This window comes from Labeo rohita, chromosome 7 (genome assembly GCF_022985175.1).
Source record: "Labeo rohita strain BAU-BD-2019 chromosome 7, IGBB_LRoh.1.0, whole genome shotgun sequence".
Lineage (NCBI taxonomy): Eukaryota > Metazoa > Chordata > Actinopteri > Cypriniformes > Cyprinidae > Labeo > Labeo rohita.
Genome location: NC_066875.1, coordinates 18017824 through 18035020, shown reverse-complemented (window position 1 = coordinate 18035020; position 17197 = coordinate 18017824). Strand labels below are relative to the sequence as shown.

General features: G+C 39.4%; 1 protein-coding gene across 4 annotated transcripts in view; it reads left to right on the top strand.

The window, feature by feature from the left end:
* Window positions 1-17197, top strand: part of map1aa (microtubule-associated protein 1Aa) — a 31995-nt gene that overhangs the window by 11146 nt on the left and 3652 nt on the right. For 3 of the 4 annotated variants that reach the window (XM_051115170.1, XM_051115169.1, XM_051115168.1), the window contains exons 3-5: window positions 9713-9795; window positions 9898-10038; window positions 10142-17159. In XM_051115170.1, the coding sequence (XP_050971127.1) occupies window positions 9713-9795; window positions 9898-10038; window positions 10142-17159 (7242 nt within the window). Of the gene's footprint in view, window positions 1-5307; window positions 5395-9712; window positions 9796-9897; window positions 10039-10141; window positions 17160-17197 lie in introns of those variants that run through there. The other variant, XM_051115171.1, reaches the window with a different exon arrangement.

Here is a 17197-nt window from a genome sequence, read left to right as displayed (position 1 = left end):
ATTTTACACAAATTTTAGAATGATATTAAATATTTGAACACAAATATGCTGGATATTTTAATATATAACCAATCATATTTATTTGCTATTTCATTAGACTGCCATTTCATAGCTATACAGAGCAGTATGGAGCGGGTCTTGTAGCAACAGTGAGGCCACTGTGTGAGGCCATTTTTATTATATTGATTGCATTCGTTTTGAAAAGAAAGCCTGCAAGTTCTGTGCAGGAGAGCAAGATTTGTGCTTCTAAGCGCTGCTGCTGAATTCCCATATGACCTCTGTCTCAAGAGGAAAAGTGCAAGAGATGAGACATGAAAGGATCCTCTGGCAACATGTCAACTGAATAAACTCCAGGACAAGTGAATAGAGGTCAGGGATTTCTTTAGACTGATGTATTAAGTAAATGAAAAAAAATGCAATGTACATTGTTAGAAATTATTTTATATATATATATATGTATATAGAAAATATATAAAATTGCTGTATTGATTCTGAAATAATATGATGAAAGGGTATTATGGACCTCCCATATGTGTTGCTATTCCCTTATGAGTAGTTGCCTCTTGAAACTTCAGCTGGGGATTTTACAACCGACACAGATGGATGGGTCCTTGAACAATCATTACAGATCCCTTTACCTCCCTAGAGACAGCAGGGAGGAGGCTGGAATGGTCACCATGGCCCCAGCTGTCTCGGGCATTGTTCAATTCATTTTGATTTTTCAGCAACATGCCGCACGTTAATGACTGCGACCACAGCTCGCTGCTGTAATAGCCCTTATGTGTAGCAGGTTTGGTCATAAAAGCCTCCAAATATGCAGTTGGGACTTAATTGCATGAGCTCCTATGTGATGCTCAGAACATAATTAAGTCAATAACCAGAGGAAATTGACAGGGTGGAGAGAAAATGAACGATGAGTCTATCAGAGGTGCAACTGCAACCCCCTCTGCACTGAGAGTAAGACGAGGAGACGCTGTATTCTAATTCAATAGCTTTTACATTTGTTTATGAGGATTTAATCTTGTTATATAATATGTGAGCTTAAATGCAATTAGTTCGAGCTATTTATACCATCATTTTTCCATAACAAAAAAAGATGTGGAAGCAGTTTTCATTGAGAAACTGCTAGTAATTTTTACAATTAATTACAAAGAAATGACAAGCACATTAAATTGAACATGATAATTTTGTAATAGAAAGACTGAAATTGTACACTCTAAAAAATGCTGGGTTACATATAACCAAATTTGGGTTATTTGGCAACCCAGTGCTGGGTAAATATTGGACAGAACACATGCTGGGATACTGCGACCCAGCTGGTTGAGTTAAATGTACTTATCCAACATGCTGGGTTGTTTTATTTAAGTCAACTGTTGTTTAAAATTATTGTATTGCTGGCTTAAAAATGGGCTTAAAATTACCCATGAACAAAAAAGTAAGACCAACTGAATTTATTTGGGTGAATACAGCATAGTTACATACACTCTAAAAAAATGCTGGGTTCAGCATGCTGGGTCATTTAATTGGGTTGTTTTTAATATTTTTACCCAAGTGCTGGGTAGTTTTTCTGCACTCTAAAAATGATGGGCTATTTTTTTTAACCCAAATGCTGGGTTCAGCTAGTTGGGTAATTTTATTGGGTTATTTTTAATATTTTTTACCCAGCATTTTTTAAAGTGTACCATTAAAAACAGAGTTAATTCTCATACCGGTGCGTCTGCGAAATATAAGCCGGTGACGGGCTGCTGTTCGCAGGGGCAACTGCAAACTTAGACCGCCACTGACTCCATAACCTGCCCATAAACAAACACTACTGAGATTAGAGAAAATATTTTAACATCAAATTCAATTAAATGTAGTATTCTAATGAATAAAATCAGTTTACATTATGGAAAAGGCGTTTCCATCATGCGAAACGACCGCTGCTGATGCAGCTGACTGACATCTTGTCTTTGTCCTTGCGTAAAATAATATAATTTACAGCTCAGTAAAGACTTTATAAATCAAATAAAACGTATTCGAACCTTTATTTTGCTAAAGAAGTGCACCAAATCGGCAGCGCAAAAGACTGATCTCTTCTTTAGAGGATGCAAAAATCCCACGACTGTAACTCAGCAGCTGGGTTGTTTGTCGGAGGCAGGCTCAACCCAGTGGTTGGGTAGAAAAAAATAACCCAGCATTAAAAATGACTCAGCAGCTTAGTTACAGAAAAACTACCCAGTTCCTGGGTAAAAACAAACAATCAAACAAACAAAAAAATACAATGGCCCAGCAGGCTGAACCCAGCATTTGGGTTAAAAAAATAACCCAGCATTTTTTAGTGTATGTTCTTGTAAAATGTATTCTAGCAATGTTTGTTTTTTAATAGCTTTCTTCTTAGAGTGATACTCTGAGAAGAAAGGTACAAAGCTGTCTCTGCCCTGTTGATAGAAGCCAACATATGCTGGTTAGGTATGTTTTGAAACAAGGAAGTTGGTTTGAGCTGGTTTGAGCTGGTCCTTAGTTGGTTATAAGCAACACCTGCTCAAGACCAGCTCATACCCAGCTTAAACCAACTTCCTTGTTTCAAAACATACCTAACCAGCATGCTGGTGTTTCACACAGAATGAGATGGTATCCTAAGATACAAAAGCTAAAAGGGAGATTTTTGTACCCCTAAATTGAACACTGTATTAGTACATTAAAGGTATTACTACTTTAAAGTTAGAAAATAGTACATAAAAAGTACATGTTGGTATCTAAAAAGTGCTTATTAGTTTCCACTGAAATGGTACCACCCCAGCAACAGTTATATGCATACATAATTTTATTATGAATTCATAAAATTGGACTTTGGATGCTAGCAACATGTGTCTAAGTAACATATTTGTTACTGAAAAATCTAATTTTGGAGATCTACAACACTGAACACGGAACTGATTTTCACAGACTGCGCTGAAACTTGAGCTGTTAAGTGAAGTGTTGACTTGTGATTATCGCACCTTAACGTTAGCACAGGAAATGCAAACCTTGTCTTAGACATTAAAGCATATAAGATAATAAATCCCTTCACTTGTGAAGCAGAAGCAGAGAGGGCTTTTACAAGGGTCCGGTGTGTTTTCAAGCGTTGATTAATAATTCAGGATGGGTTATTGATTGTGCTCTTTTATACCCCTGCAGTCTGCACATGAACACCACGCGTCAGCATGCTGCTCAGGCGACTCCGGTCTGCTTGATGGTGACATTGATTGCAGGGCTGGATCTTGCACCACACACAAACCACAGTGAAACCTGAGCCCACGCCCACACTCTGAAGCAAAAGTCTTAGGAAACGCGGGGGGTTATTGTTGTAGTAAGCAAAAGCACTGTTTCCTACTGTTAGGGTCTAGAGCATAAGAATAGTGTCTGAAAAGAATTCTGACCATCTGAATTGCTTGCAGAAGGACGTTTGCCGTCTACATTTTTCTCTTACAAAAATTCTGCAGAAGAGGCTTTAAATCTGCGGTAATGTGCTAATGCATTAACATTTAGTAAGAGCAAGCTGTTATCATGGGACTGTATTGAAAGGATGAAATAACTGAGATAATTCAAGAGTTGGATACAGGCTGTCTAGCTGTAAGGGCGCGGCAGCCAGACTGCTGCTTTGAACAGTTGCTTAGGATATGTCTGGAAGTGTCTATTTATAATCTTGTAATAGCATCAATTTAAATTTGATTTAACAAATGCAAACCCTCTCAGTAGCAGCTAGATGCATTCATCGCCTCCGGCTATTAAAAACACACTCCCTCAATTAAAACCATTTTTCCAGTGGAAGAGATAAATCATCATTTTCCTCATATCTAATTTTGTTTTAGTTTTTAATGTAGTGTAAATAATCTTTTTGTTTTGTTAGTTTTAATCTCTGGATCTGACAGCATTGTCACCCTCTTACTGTAAACACAATTTTGCACTGGCTCACTGTCAAAGAGGTGGTCAGAGTCCGGCAGACTGTCTGCGAGAGAATGCTGATGGAGTGCAGTTAATGGGTCAGATTTTGGCAGTCTTGCCCCGCAGCTGTCGGTCTGGGATCAGCTGTACGTAAACTGCTAAATGGCCCATCCTTGTCATTTTGACCATTACAAGACCTAGTCTAGCTGAAAGATATACAATTGGTTCTGTTCATGTTGAGCTATTATAGTATGTCAAACTATTTTACATTACCCAAGTTAATATTATAGTGTTAAGTGGAAATTTTTGCTTTTCAGTTCTGTCAGATAGTCACAAGGTTTGTTTATATATCCTAGATATGTTGAAGAACTGGTTTTTAAAATATTGAAAGTGAGTTATTAGATAATACGAAAAAAAATATTTAAGTTTAAATTTTAAACTCCAGCCAGATTAAAGAGAGATTAGAACCATGTTTTGTAATCTGCAGGTTGACCAAAACCTCAGAATATATTATTATTATTATAACACTCTCAAAAATGATGGGTTAAAAACAACCCAGTGCTGGGTAAAATATGGACAAACCCAGTGACTGGGTCGTTTTGACCCAACCTTCTGGGTAGTTTTCAATGATTGCTTAAAAATGACTACATTTCTTGCTAAAAATGAACCAAAATAGATTGGAAAAGAACATATGTTCAATAAATGAACATTTATTAGTAAGTTGAATAAATAATAATTAAATAATACACATGTTTTTAAATAGCTAATTAATAAATGTTCGCCTTTTGATTATTGCTGATGTCTCTAGTAATTATGTATCTCAGATTTTTTTAACAGTTCAGATAAATAAAACTACCCAGAAGGTTTGGTTACACATTTAACCCAAATGCTGGGTCAAAACAACCTAGTTGCTGAGTTTATCCATATTTCACCCAGCATTTTTTAAAGTGTATTATTACTATTATTTGGTGTTATTGCTCGGCCTCTTTATAAATGCATAGTGCTGCTTTAATATAAAAATATAGAAAGAAAGAAAGCATTTTATGTTCTTCAGGGTACTCAAATACGCAAATTGCTGTTTGTGCTAATCTGGCCACTGTATTTCCTGGTGTAAAATATTTAAAAAATAATAAATTAGTCCATTAGATGTGAAACTAGGGTGAACTCAGGTTAAGTGGAACACCTTGAAATGCTTCCTCGAACTCAGACCTCAAACCCCATTTTATAACTGTTACTAGCAAATTGAGCCACCTTTACCTGTTTACAATCCATCTTTTTTTACAAATGGCTTATATGTTCAACGTCGCAATAACTGACACGGAAATGTAGACTAAAATCACATAACATTTCTCATTCTTCAAGAGTCATCTTCATTGGTACTATGTATGTGAATACAGGCTCATAGGCCACACCCACTCCCTCTCGCGCACTCGCGTGTCTGTGTGCGCGTTCCCGACGCACGATACGCACAGCTCAGCATCAGCAACGGTAGGTCTAATCTGTAATATAATTCTTCAAATGTTTGATTATTGGCATTTGGTTCAAATATCTGTGTCTCTGATCGAGGTTGTTCATTCATGAAAGGTGCGGTATTGCTTTTCTGGTATGATATCAGCCTTCCGCTTCACGGTCTGTATCGGTTCTGGTTTGTTAACGGATTTGTCTGCAGGTTTATTCATCTAAAGGTCGGAAAAACAAGCTGTTTTATGTTTAACCATGTTTAATTATGCCGTCAATGACAGTGAATAAATGTAAATGATCGCACTGTACAAGGAATCAAAGATGTCGATAAGCAAACATCTTCAACAACATAAACCAGAGGATTTTGAATTAGAAATATGCGTGAGGAAAAACAAGTTTATTTATGACTTTCTTGCTCACTTTTGCTAGATTTTGTTTTCTGTATTTTCATGAGCCTCTACATTTTTATCACAGAACTGTCGTTAATATTTTTCATAACTGAATGATTGATAGAAATCGCTGGTTATTTTGTTGGGAACACAGTATTTTACCCTGACCCAGATCCTAACTGTGTTTCTGATTATTATGGGATGAACCGCGTCACCGTGAGGTGAAAAAAATGTGCGTAGATTCCACAGGCCAGCCATAAATCTCGTAGATTAGTTAATTAGATATCTCTGTGAAACAGAAACAGGGTGATGTACTGTGCTGTTTACATGTAGTAAATAATTGCGTCTTAAAGGGATAGTTCATGAAAATTCAGTCATGATTTACTTTTTAAAATACGAATGAATGTGAAACACGTAAGGAGGTGTTTGACAGAATGTCACTGAGTAGAACAAATCATCTCTGGGAAAATGTAATCTTTTTGTTTCACCAAAAAAAGCAAGTCATAACAGTTTGCAACAACAAGATGACAGAATATTTATTTTTGGTTGAGCTGTCAGATATTTGTCATGTGATAGGATTATGCAAATGTTGCCTTCAGTATTCATCTTTTTTATTTTATGTTCATAACATTTCAGCTGAGCTGAGTCTATTAAGTGCTACTTGTGTTTAGAATGGCAGTGATTGAAATACATCTGCTACTGTGTGTCACGGATTGTTCTAAAGAACGAACAGCCATTTGCTTTGCTGAGGTCAGCGTTATTGATAGGAGGTGAGAGGGATTTTGCTTCAGCACCACCCTGTCTCAGTTCCAAATGAGTATTTGTGTGTTCTTTCCTGGCTCTTTTACACCTGTGTAACCTATTTTGTTTAAAGAGCAAGGCAGGACCAAAAGCAGAGGCGATGTTATTGTCCCTGGTTGTTAATCCTCAAAAGCGATTATGGATGCAAATTATTTCTCTATCATTTTTAAATGGTCCATTGAAGCTGCATGTAACAAATAATTTTCAAAATGGGCACTTTAGGGCCAGTGCCCCTCTGTGCTTTGTACAATTTATCCCTCATTTATTGCATTTAAATGAGCCATTTGTATAAACTCAACTCATATTCCTCATTCACTGGCCCCAGCTGTTTACAACATAATGGGCTCCATTACACTGCAAGAGCACATACATATGAATGAGAGTTCAGCACTTGTCTTTCTTTGCTATAAGGAGACTCCATCTCCCCGCTTGTTAACAAGTAATTTGACTGGCATGAACTTGTTGCTGTGGTTTCAAAGGCACGGGTAGGACACCTGTAGTGGTCAGAATTTCACTGGTATGGATATGATTAGGTGGCTGTAATAAGATTACAGCTGCTTATTGAATCACTATCCCTAGATAACTGTTTAAAAAGTGTTACACACCTCCTCTCTTGTCTCCCAGTCTCTTCATATCACACACAGTGTGATTCAGAAGCAGCTGAATAGTGATCAAGGACGAGGCAAAGATAAAATGAAATAACATTGGCTCAACAAATGTAATACTTATTTCATACAGAAATTTAGTGGTTAACAGCTGAAAATGTTTTAAATGTAAAAACCTTTAATTCTCTTTAGTTATAATGATGTGTTGAAAAAGTTAGCCGTGAGACAATCACATTTACACTTCATCTTCCTGATGAGTGAAGATCCAGAATTGCAAGTATAGTTTCAGCTGTCAGGATCAAGTTTTATCTGGTGGCCAAACTAAATTAGACCTCAGATGTCGCTCATGCAGCCATATCTACTTTGAAATAACAATCTTTTTAAACAAAGGCATGTGTCCCTGTTCCAAAATTAGCCAATGCGAGATTTTGAAATAAAGAATTTGGAGACAAAGTGAGTTCAAAAGCAAGTATTGAGAGTAAATGAGAAGTTAAAACTGTGAGGAAGTCAGTCAGTCACACTAATTTGTTTCCACCAAAAGCATTTATGTCAGTCGCCTGGATCTCTTGTTTATCATTTAATCCTAAAAGCCAAGATTGCTTGTGAAGCTTAAAATGCACAAAAGGAGATCTGGAATGCTATTAAATCTAAAATTGACATTTACCAAATTAGTCTTAGCAAGTGTAAAATACATCTGACCCCATTTATCAGTGTTTTACATTCTCAGTTGAGTGATAGTGAATTAGCTAATTTTGGAAACCATCTGTTAAGCTGCTAAATATTACTGTTACTGTCTACATGATTTGAGTGCATAAACATCACTTATGGATATATGTTGTTCTAAAATAATATTTGATGTATTTTTGCTTGTTAACTATGGGCAGTCTGTATTTTCTGTCATATCATCCAGATCCTAATAAGCAGAGCATATGTTCAGTGACCTGATTATTTGACTATATTGGACTCAAGCTATTAACTCACAGAATAACCCAGACTGGTTAACTGTTTGTGTGAAGTGCTACATTTAATGGTTTGATCCACAACAAAATGACTAAGAATGAGGAGTTTAATGGGTAGATTGCTTCAGCATGTTTTCAGATGCACAATCATCAGTAGTTAGCTGGGTCCTAGTGCTACAGTACATACATAGCAGATGACTATGTATAGGAAAATATGGATTTTTTTTTGTCTGTGGCATCTACTGTAATAGTGGACCATTACACTTGCAGTATACATTAGATCCATGCATCTAAGAAAAGTCTTTTGAATAATTTTCTTATACATGCACAATGCACTTCCACATCCAAATTCTTTCATCTGATATGAACTACAGTAGAATTTACAAATGCATTTTTCTTATTTTAGAGTGATAGTAAGGTGAAGGCGTGTGTATGCTCAATGTCACCGGAGACCTTGGAGCACACAGAGCCTGATTTAGCTGCTCATAACCTTATCTGTTCTCCATCTCAAAGTGAAAGCACATCTGAAGGTCATGTTGACAGCTGTCCCAATGCATCTTGTTAGTTGTGTAGGAAAAGATGTCTTAATGATGTCAGATGACTGGAAGGTCAAAACTCAGCCTAGCATATAAAGGATCAAAATTATTTGGAGTTAAATATAACAAGCTACAATCCTCTAAAAGGTTTCCGCTTTCATATAAACATTCAAAGTGAAATGATGCTGTTAAAAGAGTCTGAAGGTTAAACCAGGTTAGGACTATTTGTAGTCCTGTGCTACCATCCAGGACAGAGTTTTTAACTTTTAAGTTTTACATTTAAAATATATCTTTTTTGTGTGTGTGTGTTAGCTTGTCCAGATATGCCATACTTTAAAATGTAAATTTATAATAGCTTTTTTCAAGCTCATCATATGTTTACATGTTATGTACATTACACTACTGAGAGTGTGTGAGAAGCCTAGTCAAATCATCTGTGTGCTATTTAAGCCCAAACGCCCTTGTTCCTTTCTCAATGCTGTGAGAATGACCCTATAAATATCCTATAGAAAGATCAAAAGCAGTGACGATTAAACAGCCATTGTGAGATTTATGCTTATAGCCTAATAATGAACTTGTATGTATGTTTCAACTGTGCAATGCTGGATTTACATTTTCAGCTAGAGAGAGGATTTTTTCAGCCTTTCAGAAATGCTGCAATGCGTCGCGCAGCACCAAGACTGGGTCAGTGTAACGCGGCTGGCGGCAATCGCCAGCTCACTGTCCCCATGGCAACAGCCAATAGATTTGCTTGCAGGAGCTTTGCAATATTGTTTTGATTGCATGGAATTGAGAAGACGGCTTTCACAGGATTAGTGTATTCTTGCACGGCAGCAGGAAGAGACAAAGAATAGTGAATAAACAGTAATGAAATGCATGAAGGCAGTGATTGCATCATCCCAGTAGGGTGCAAGCTTTCTCAGTATAAAATGCTTTAACGAAATCTTGTCAGTAAATATGCCATATACCAATAAGATGAGAAATATGAAATGAATATGCAGATTTTTCTACAATTTTAACGCAATTCAGTGTTTTTTAACTTCTGTTTTTTTTAGGACAGAGACTTTTGCAATACAAGAGTGATGTTCTTGAGACTGTTGTGTTGGTGAATCCTTCTGAGGAGAATATTGCTATAGAGGTAGTTATAAATAAGCCAATGTTAAATTCTTTTTTTATCCAGACATCCAGTTATTGTTTTACTGTCAAATATAACAGTAAATGCATTCTCTTTCTTTTCTAGTTCAGAACCCTTCTCTGTGACTTAGCAGGACATAAGTTATTGGTCCTAAGTGGGCAAAGTACTGGACAGAGCGGTGACATTATCCTGCAAAGTGGAGTGTTTGGTTGGAAAAATTTCTCTGACATTCTCTCAAGTCGTAGGGTAAGTGGCCACTCCACTATTATAGTTCCCATAATACTTCACAGCATACTGATTTTTTAGTTTGAACTGTAAGAAACTTACATTTGTATTTTTTTCTTTGTAGATTAAAGAGCTCTTGAACCAGCCATCTGCAGGTCAGCAAGCCTGTTTGACTGTGTCCTGTAAAGGAGAAGGGGGCTGGAGCTCCCTAGGGTACGTACAGGAGCAGAGTTTACTGAAGTACAGACTGAACCCAGAGCCTGTGCTGCCTGAGATGGAAGGTGTGAGCGAGTTTACAGAATATGTCTCTGAGACAGTGGATGTTCCCTCTCCTTTTGAGCTCCTGGAACCACCAACCTCTGGAGGGTTCCTCAAGTTGTCCAAGCCATGCTGCTATATCTTTCCTGGAGGACGGGGTGACTCTGCTTTGTTTGCAGTCAATGGTTTTAACATTTTAATCGATGGTGGATCAGACCGAAAATCTTGCTTCTGGAAGCTGGTCAGACATTTGGATAGGATTGATTCTGTTCTCCTTACACACATAGGAGCAGATAACCTTTCTGGTATAAATGGACTATTACAGAGAAAAATTGCAGAGCAGGAGGAAGAGAAGAACCGTGCTTCAAATACTTATGGAGACTGGATGAAAAACCTGATCTCACCAGAGCTTGGTGTTGTGTTCTTTAATGTTCCAGACAAGCTGAAGGCGCCTGAATCCACGCTGAAAGCAAAGAGGAGCATTGAGGAGGCCTCTCTCACATTGCAGTACCTTCACAAACTGGGTATCAAACCTGAGCCTCTATACAGGGTTATGAGCAACACAATTGAGCCTTTAACACTCTTTCACAAGTTGGGTGTTGGCAAACTAGACATGTATATCCTAAATCCTCTCAAGGACAGTAAAGAAATGCAATTCTTCATGCAGAAGTGGGCTGGTAACAGTAAAGCTAAGACTGGCATTGTCCTGGCCAATGGCAAAGAGGGTGAGATTTCAGTTCCTTACCTCACATCAGTGACAGCTCTGGTTGTGTGGGTACCTGCCAGTCCAACTGAAAAGATTGTCAGAGTATTGTTTCCTGGAAATGCCCCACAAAACAAAATATTTGAGGGGCTGGAAAAGCTGAGGCATCTCGATTTCTTGCGATATCCAGTAGCCACTCAAAAAGACATGTCATCTGGGGCTCCACCTCCACTGATTAAACAAACTAAAATGAAGCTGAGAACTGACAGCAAAGAAAGTCTTAAATCGTCCCCTAAAATGTCTTCTGCTACAAAAGCAAGCAAGAAAGAGGCAAATGAAGACATTGAGTCAAAGAGTGACTCTGTAAAAGAGAACAAAGTTGAAAAGAAAGATAAGAAAATAAAAGAGACTGTTAAAACTCCCAAACCACTTAAGCCCAAGACGGCGTCACCCGACTCACTTAAGCAAGAGAAAAAGAAGCTGCAGAGAGAAAAATCTCCTAAAAAACTTACCAAGGAGAAAACGTCTAAGATGGAGGAGAAGAAAGATCTGGAAAAGAAAGACACAAAGAAAGAAAAGGCAGATATAAAAAAAGAGGACGTTAAAAAAGAACTCAAAGGTAAAGAGGAGAAGAAAAAAGAAAAAGAAAAAACTAAGCCAGAGTTGAGAAAAATCACAAAACCGGACTTAAAGCCCTTCACCCCTGAGGTCCGGAAGACTCTGAACAAAGCAAAGGTTCAAGTAAAGCCTAAAACAGAAAAAACTAAAGCTGCAAAGGAGCAAGAAAACAGGCCAGCTGCTAAGCAAGCTTCAATTGAGAAACGGGAGAGTGAGAGGTCCTTAGTCTCCTCCCCAGAAGATCTTACCAAGGATTTTGAAGCCTTGCGACTGGAGGAGGAGCTTTCCAAGCAAACAGAGAGCAAAGTACTCCCAAATTTTCCACCTGTGGCGGACAGTGTTGTCCCTGACATTGAATCTCCTGATGAGGGAATCACTACAACTGATATTGAGACAGAGTCCCCTCATGAGGAAAGGGTACCGTATGGAGTAAATGAAATTAAATCACCCTCGAAAACCACTGATAGATTTGAGGATGAAGGTGCTGCTACAGAAGATGACATAGAGGATGACTATACCACAAAACTGAAAAGTGCTAAAACATCTGACTTTTTGGAGATGGGTGAAAATAAAGAATGGCAAGAAAAAGCAAAAGAAGAAGCGAAAGAGTTTGAACTGAAACCCAGAAAGAGTGACAGTGAAGAAGAGGAGGATGTGATTGAGAAAGCAGAGCTAGAGGAGGCAGAGGATTTAATACATGAGGAGGAGCTCAAGTACAAATCTGACGAAGCTAAAAAAGAAAAACTTGGAAAGGACTGGGAGACCAAACAAAGTGATATTAAATCTGCCAAACCTCTGGGTGCTGCAGAGCACATTTCTTTCATCCAAGATGAGACCATTCCAGGTTACTCTGAGACAGAGCAGACCATTTCTGATGAGGAGATTAATGAGGAAACAGAGGAGCGAATCCCTCATCTTCAGTATGATGTCGGCTCTTATGACATCTCAGTTCCTGATGAACCAGGGACTTTTGACACCATCCATGGCATGAAACCGCCAACCATATCTGTTGCTTCTGAGTTATCATCGAAGGGTTTTGCAGTAGACCAGGAGCCCGTCTTATCAGCTTATGCAACCAATATAATTGCAGCTCCATTGGCTGAAGAAGAGCATATATCATCAGCCACCTCCATCACTGAATATGACAAATTGTCATCCTTTGCAACATCTGTTACTGAAGATCAGTCTATAGCTTCTGTGACAGCACCACCTACTGAAGATGCAGGAAAAAGCTCTTTACTCTTAGATACTGTAAACAGCATACCATCATCCATACAGACCGATGCCACTCAAGGAAAGGAGTACCTTCACTCTGCTGGAACTATTTCTCCAACTTCTTCCTTAGAGGAAGATAAGTGTTTTAAATCACCTCCTTCAGAAGAATATCAACCCATTGTGGCAGAAACAGAGACTACAGTGAAGGCTACTGTCCCTGCAAATTATGAGGATGAAGAGGACGAGGAAGAGGATGAGGATCAGACACCGAATGTTGATATACCACTTGGGAAGCTCCATGAGGGTTATGCATCTGCTGCCTTGCTCGAAGACACAGAACAAGTTTCTGATAAATTTCCCTCATCAACTGCACCTATTTCTCCTCAGATGATGTATGTTGGCGCACAAGAAAAAGATGAAAAGGAAATCTCACTCTCTAAGGATGAATCTAAATTAGGCGCTTCTGAGAAAAGTTTGTCCTTCCCACCAAATTTGCCTTGCGCCTCAGAGACAAGTATTATTTCAGAGAGTGAAGAAAGATGTCTCAGCCCAGATGACAGCACTGTGAGGTTTGCCTCACCTACACAATCAGGACCGACCAGCAGTAGCTACTCTCCCACTGAGGAGAGGCCACAAAAGCCACTGATTATGGACAAAGAGGAAAAACTAGATAAGGAGACTTTTGATTCTCAGAGGTGTTTGGCCCAAGAGGCTCCTGCTGACAAAAAGTCTGTGAAAATAATTGATGATGAAGTGGATCCTTTTGGAAAGGAATTTTCCAGCACTAAAACTGCATTGTATGACTCAGAAGAAGATGAAGAGGAAGAGAAAGAGAAAGAGGAAGAGGAAGAGAAAGAGGATTTTTATGAAAAAGAAAGCTATAAAGTGTGTGGTAAAACTAAATACAAAGAGGAGAGGGAGTGCACTTTCCTTGATGAAGAATACTCTGAAGAGACATCACCCTTAAAAGAGGAGAAGCTGTTTGAGAAAGAGAAAGAATCTGTGGACAAGGAAGATAAACCACAAAATGTGTCCTACTTGGGCCATGAGTACAAATCCCAGATGCTCAGCTCAGGAGAGGAAGATGAAAGTGAAACCGAGGATGGTACTTACTCAAGCGTAAAAGTACCACAAGGCGAGTTAGATTCCATGTCAGCAAGCCAAGGCAAAAAAGATGTGTCATTCTCAGATATAGATGACCCAAAAATGATTTCTAAAGACAGCGATAAAAGTGTTCACTTCAACTTGTATTCCTTCCCTGAGTGTGAGAAAGGCCTCAAAGGGGAATTCGAGAGGGTGGTTAGGCAAGATACACCCTATGTTGGGAAAAGCTTTACATATTCTGATGTGTATGACAGTAAATCAAGTTCAGTGGATTCCTACTCTCCAAATCTGCCAACAGAGCACACCTTTGATGATACTGATGTTACTTCAAAGAAAACAGAAAAGGAGGATTCTCTAGAATCTTCCACTGGCAAGATTTCTGACTTTAAACCAGCATATGAAAAGGAAACATCATCAGCTTCATATAGTGAAACACAAAGTATGTACGGGACACCACCAATAAAGGATACACCTGAAGAAACATTCTCTGAAAAAGTAAAGGAAGTTGAAGAAAAGACACCTGAGAAAAGCTCATCTGTTTCAGCAGAGAGAGACCCATTTTCAGTTAAATTTGAAAAACCAGATTTCAGTGGAATGGCAGAGGGTGGTGCATCACAATCAGGCCATTATGCAACCGACAGCTTTAGCTCTGATTACAGTGCTAAAAGTATGAGTTCTGTGATAGGCCAATCTACATTTGGCACAAAAGAAGTCATGGCTGGAGACAGGAAGATGTTTGCTGATGGAGAGGATGAAGATGAAGAAGACGAGGAAGATGAAGATGATGAGGATGAGGAGTATGGAGAGCATGTAAGTGATAGTGATACAGAGAAAGGTGCCAAAGACAGACAAGAGAAAGATGCCCAGCTCTCTCTAAGTAGTGACATTGGCACTGTACCTACTCAATTCCAGGATGAAAAGAAAGATACCATTACACAGGACTACAGCTTTGGCTCTGACGCCTATGGGAAATCTTTAGGCTCATCAACATTTGAATCCACTCTAAGCCATGAGGTCCCTAAGGACTCACTGCAAACTGTTAAAGGTGATGCCTCATCCTTTCCTGCTGAAAGTCATATTACAGGCTCATCTGGATTTGAACATTCTTCAAGTGAGGAGAGAGATGAGTTTGTAGAAAATTACGAGAAAGATGTCAAGTCATATTTACCCCTTTCAACAAAGTCTGCTGAAGATAAATTCTCTACTCACTATGACAGCAAAGATATTGAGTTCGACAAGCAAAAGACGCCAGATGGAGCTGAGAAAAAAACAGGAGACCCCGTTTCTTTGGGCTTTAGTTATACAACTATGTCAGCCACAACATATTCCTCTTCTTCTTCTTACAGTCATTCCTCATCAGCTTCGGCATCTCTGTCCACTAGCCGCCAGTTTGGAGATGAGATAGAGACTCCAGCCAGTACTGGATTTGAGTACTCATCTTTCAAAGATGAACATTCACCAGTAATGGACTCACCCTTCTCAAGTTCTGGTGGACAGGCTAAGGATGAATATTTAGAGGTGTCCGAAAAGTTGACCACTGCAACTACTACAGCTGAATCCACTCCTAGCCTTGCGAGATTCTCACCGTTATCACCTTTTGAGGAGATCAAGCCTTTTCCTCCACATGCTGGTACTTGTATAAGTGATAAAAAAGAACCTGCTTCCTCTACAAGCAATATCTCAGATCTAGGTCCACAAAGTCAGTGCTTTTACAAATCGGAGTGGGATGAGGACTCAAGATTACAAGATGAGTTTGGTGCAACTGGACCTTATACCTCAATGCCACCGACCACTCAGAAAGACACCATGCCTGAAGATCTGTATGGTGCTTCATCAACACTTCAATTTGAGTGCCCTGAAAAACAATACTATGAGGACACAGAGAGTAGTGAAGAGGAGGACGATTATATGTACGAAACTGAACAGGATAAACTTCAGTACCAAAGATCTCCACTTGCAGCTCAAGCGGACAAGAAAGATACCACATTTTCCTTGGGTGAGGCACTAACAAAGGACATATCTTCCGGATTGGGAGCCACTATCCCAGATGCACTTACCTCACATACGTCCTCTTTCCCTGAGCCCTCAAAACCAGACACAACAAACGGGCCTGCAGAAGTTAGTTTGAGTGCACCAGAGGCTTTTGGAGGATGCGGCAAGGTGGGGATAGGCTTGTCAAAAACAGAGATGCAAAGCCAAGAATTGGACGTGAAGAAAATTAGAAGCCCAAGTGAATGGGAAATGCAGCAGCAACGAGACATCTACCCAGGAGCATCCCCACCTCATTATCGACATGAAGATGAATATGAAGAAGAAGAAGAGACTGAGCCAGAGCACCCACCCCGTCCTCTTTCTCTTTCATCCACAGACCAACCTTTCCAAACTTCCTATTTCGCAGATGATCCAAGCAGACATGATGATGACGCTGACTATCCTTCAGATGTTGGTATCCGTCCACATCCATCCACAGCTTCTCCAGGCTATTCCTCCTGTGAGTACAAGCAGAGGAGAGGAGACACATCTCCATCTTTTATCAACCCAAGCTTATGTCAACTTTCAAGCGATGAAGAAGATGAGGAACAGAGAAGCCAAGGTTCTGATCAACAGCAACCTTCAGGGAAGACTAGATCTCACAAACAACCCCGTCACAGTCATCATGGCAAGGACAGCGAATCGCAACACTTCTCTGGAGCCATGGCTGCTGGGATTAGTGCCAGTGGGGAGGACACACCTCCAACCTCTGTCAGTGAGCCGCTGCATTCCCAGTCAGATTCTGATGTACCACCAGGTACGGAAGAGTGTCCATCAATCACAGCAGAAGGAAACAATGACTCTGATGAGGATGCCGATTACCTGCCTGTAGATAAATCATCTGGAGCTTACGGAGGGAAGCATTACTCATCTAGGTCACCTGATAAAAATCACGATCCCTTCCCGTCACCAATGATGGACCCTGCTCCTTGTCCTCCTCGCCCTGATGTATGTATGGTTGATCCTGAAGCTCTGTCAAGCCTAACCGACAAACCAATCAAGAAAGATTCCAAATCAAAGGGTCTACGTAAATTAGGTAAAACAAAGTCCTCATCTCCTGCTCGGAAGACTGATGCCAGGAGGAAGAGATCCCCATCCAAGGAGCCCTCCACTCACACCACTTCTCTTAGAAAGAAGGAAATGGAGGACGATCTGTCAAGGTCAAGCCACAACACCGGCAAAGGCCTTGTCAATGGCTATAAGAACAGTGCAGGTATGAACATAAATATCTGAATATGCAAACTGAAGGAT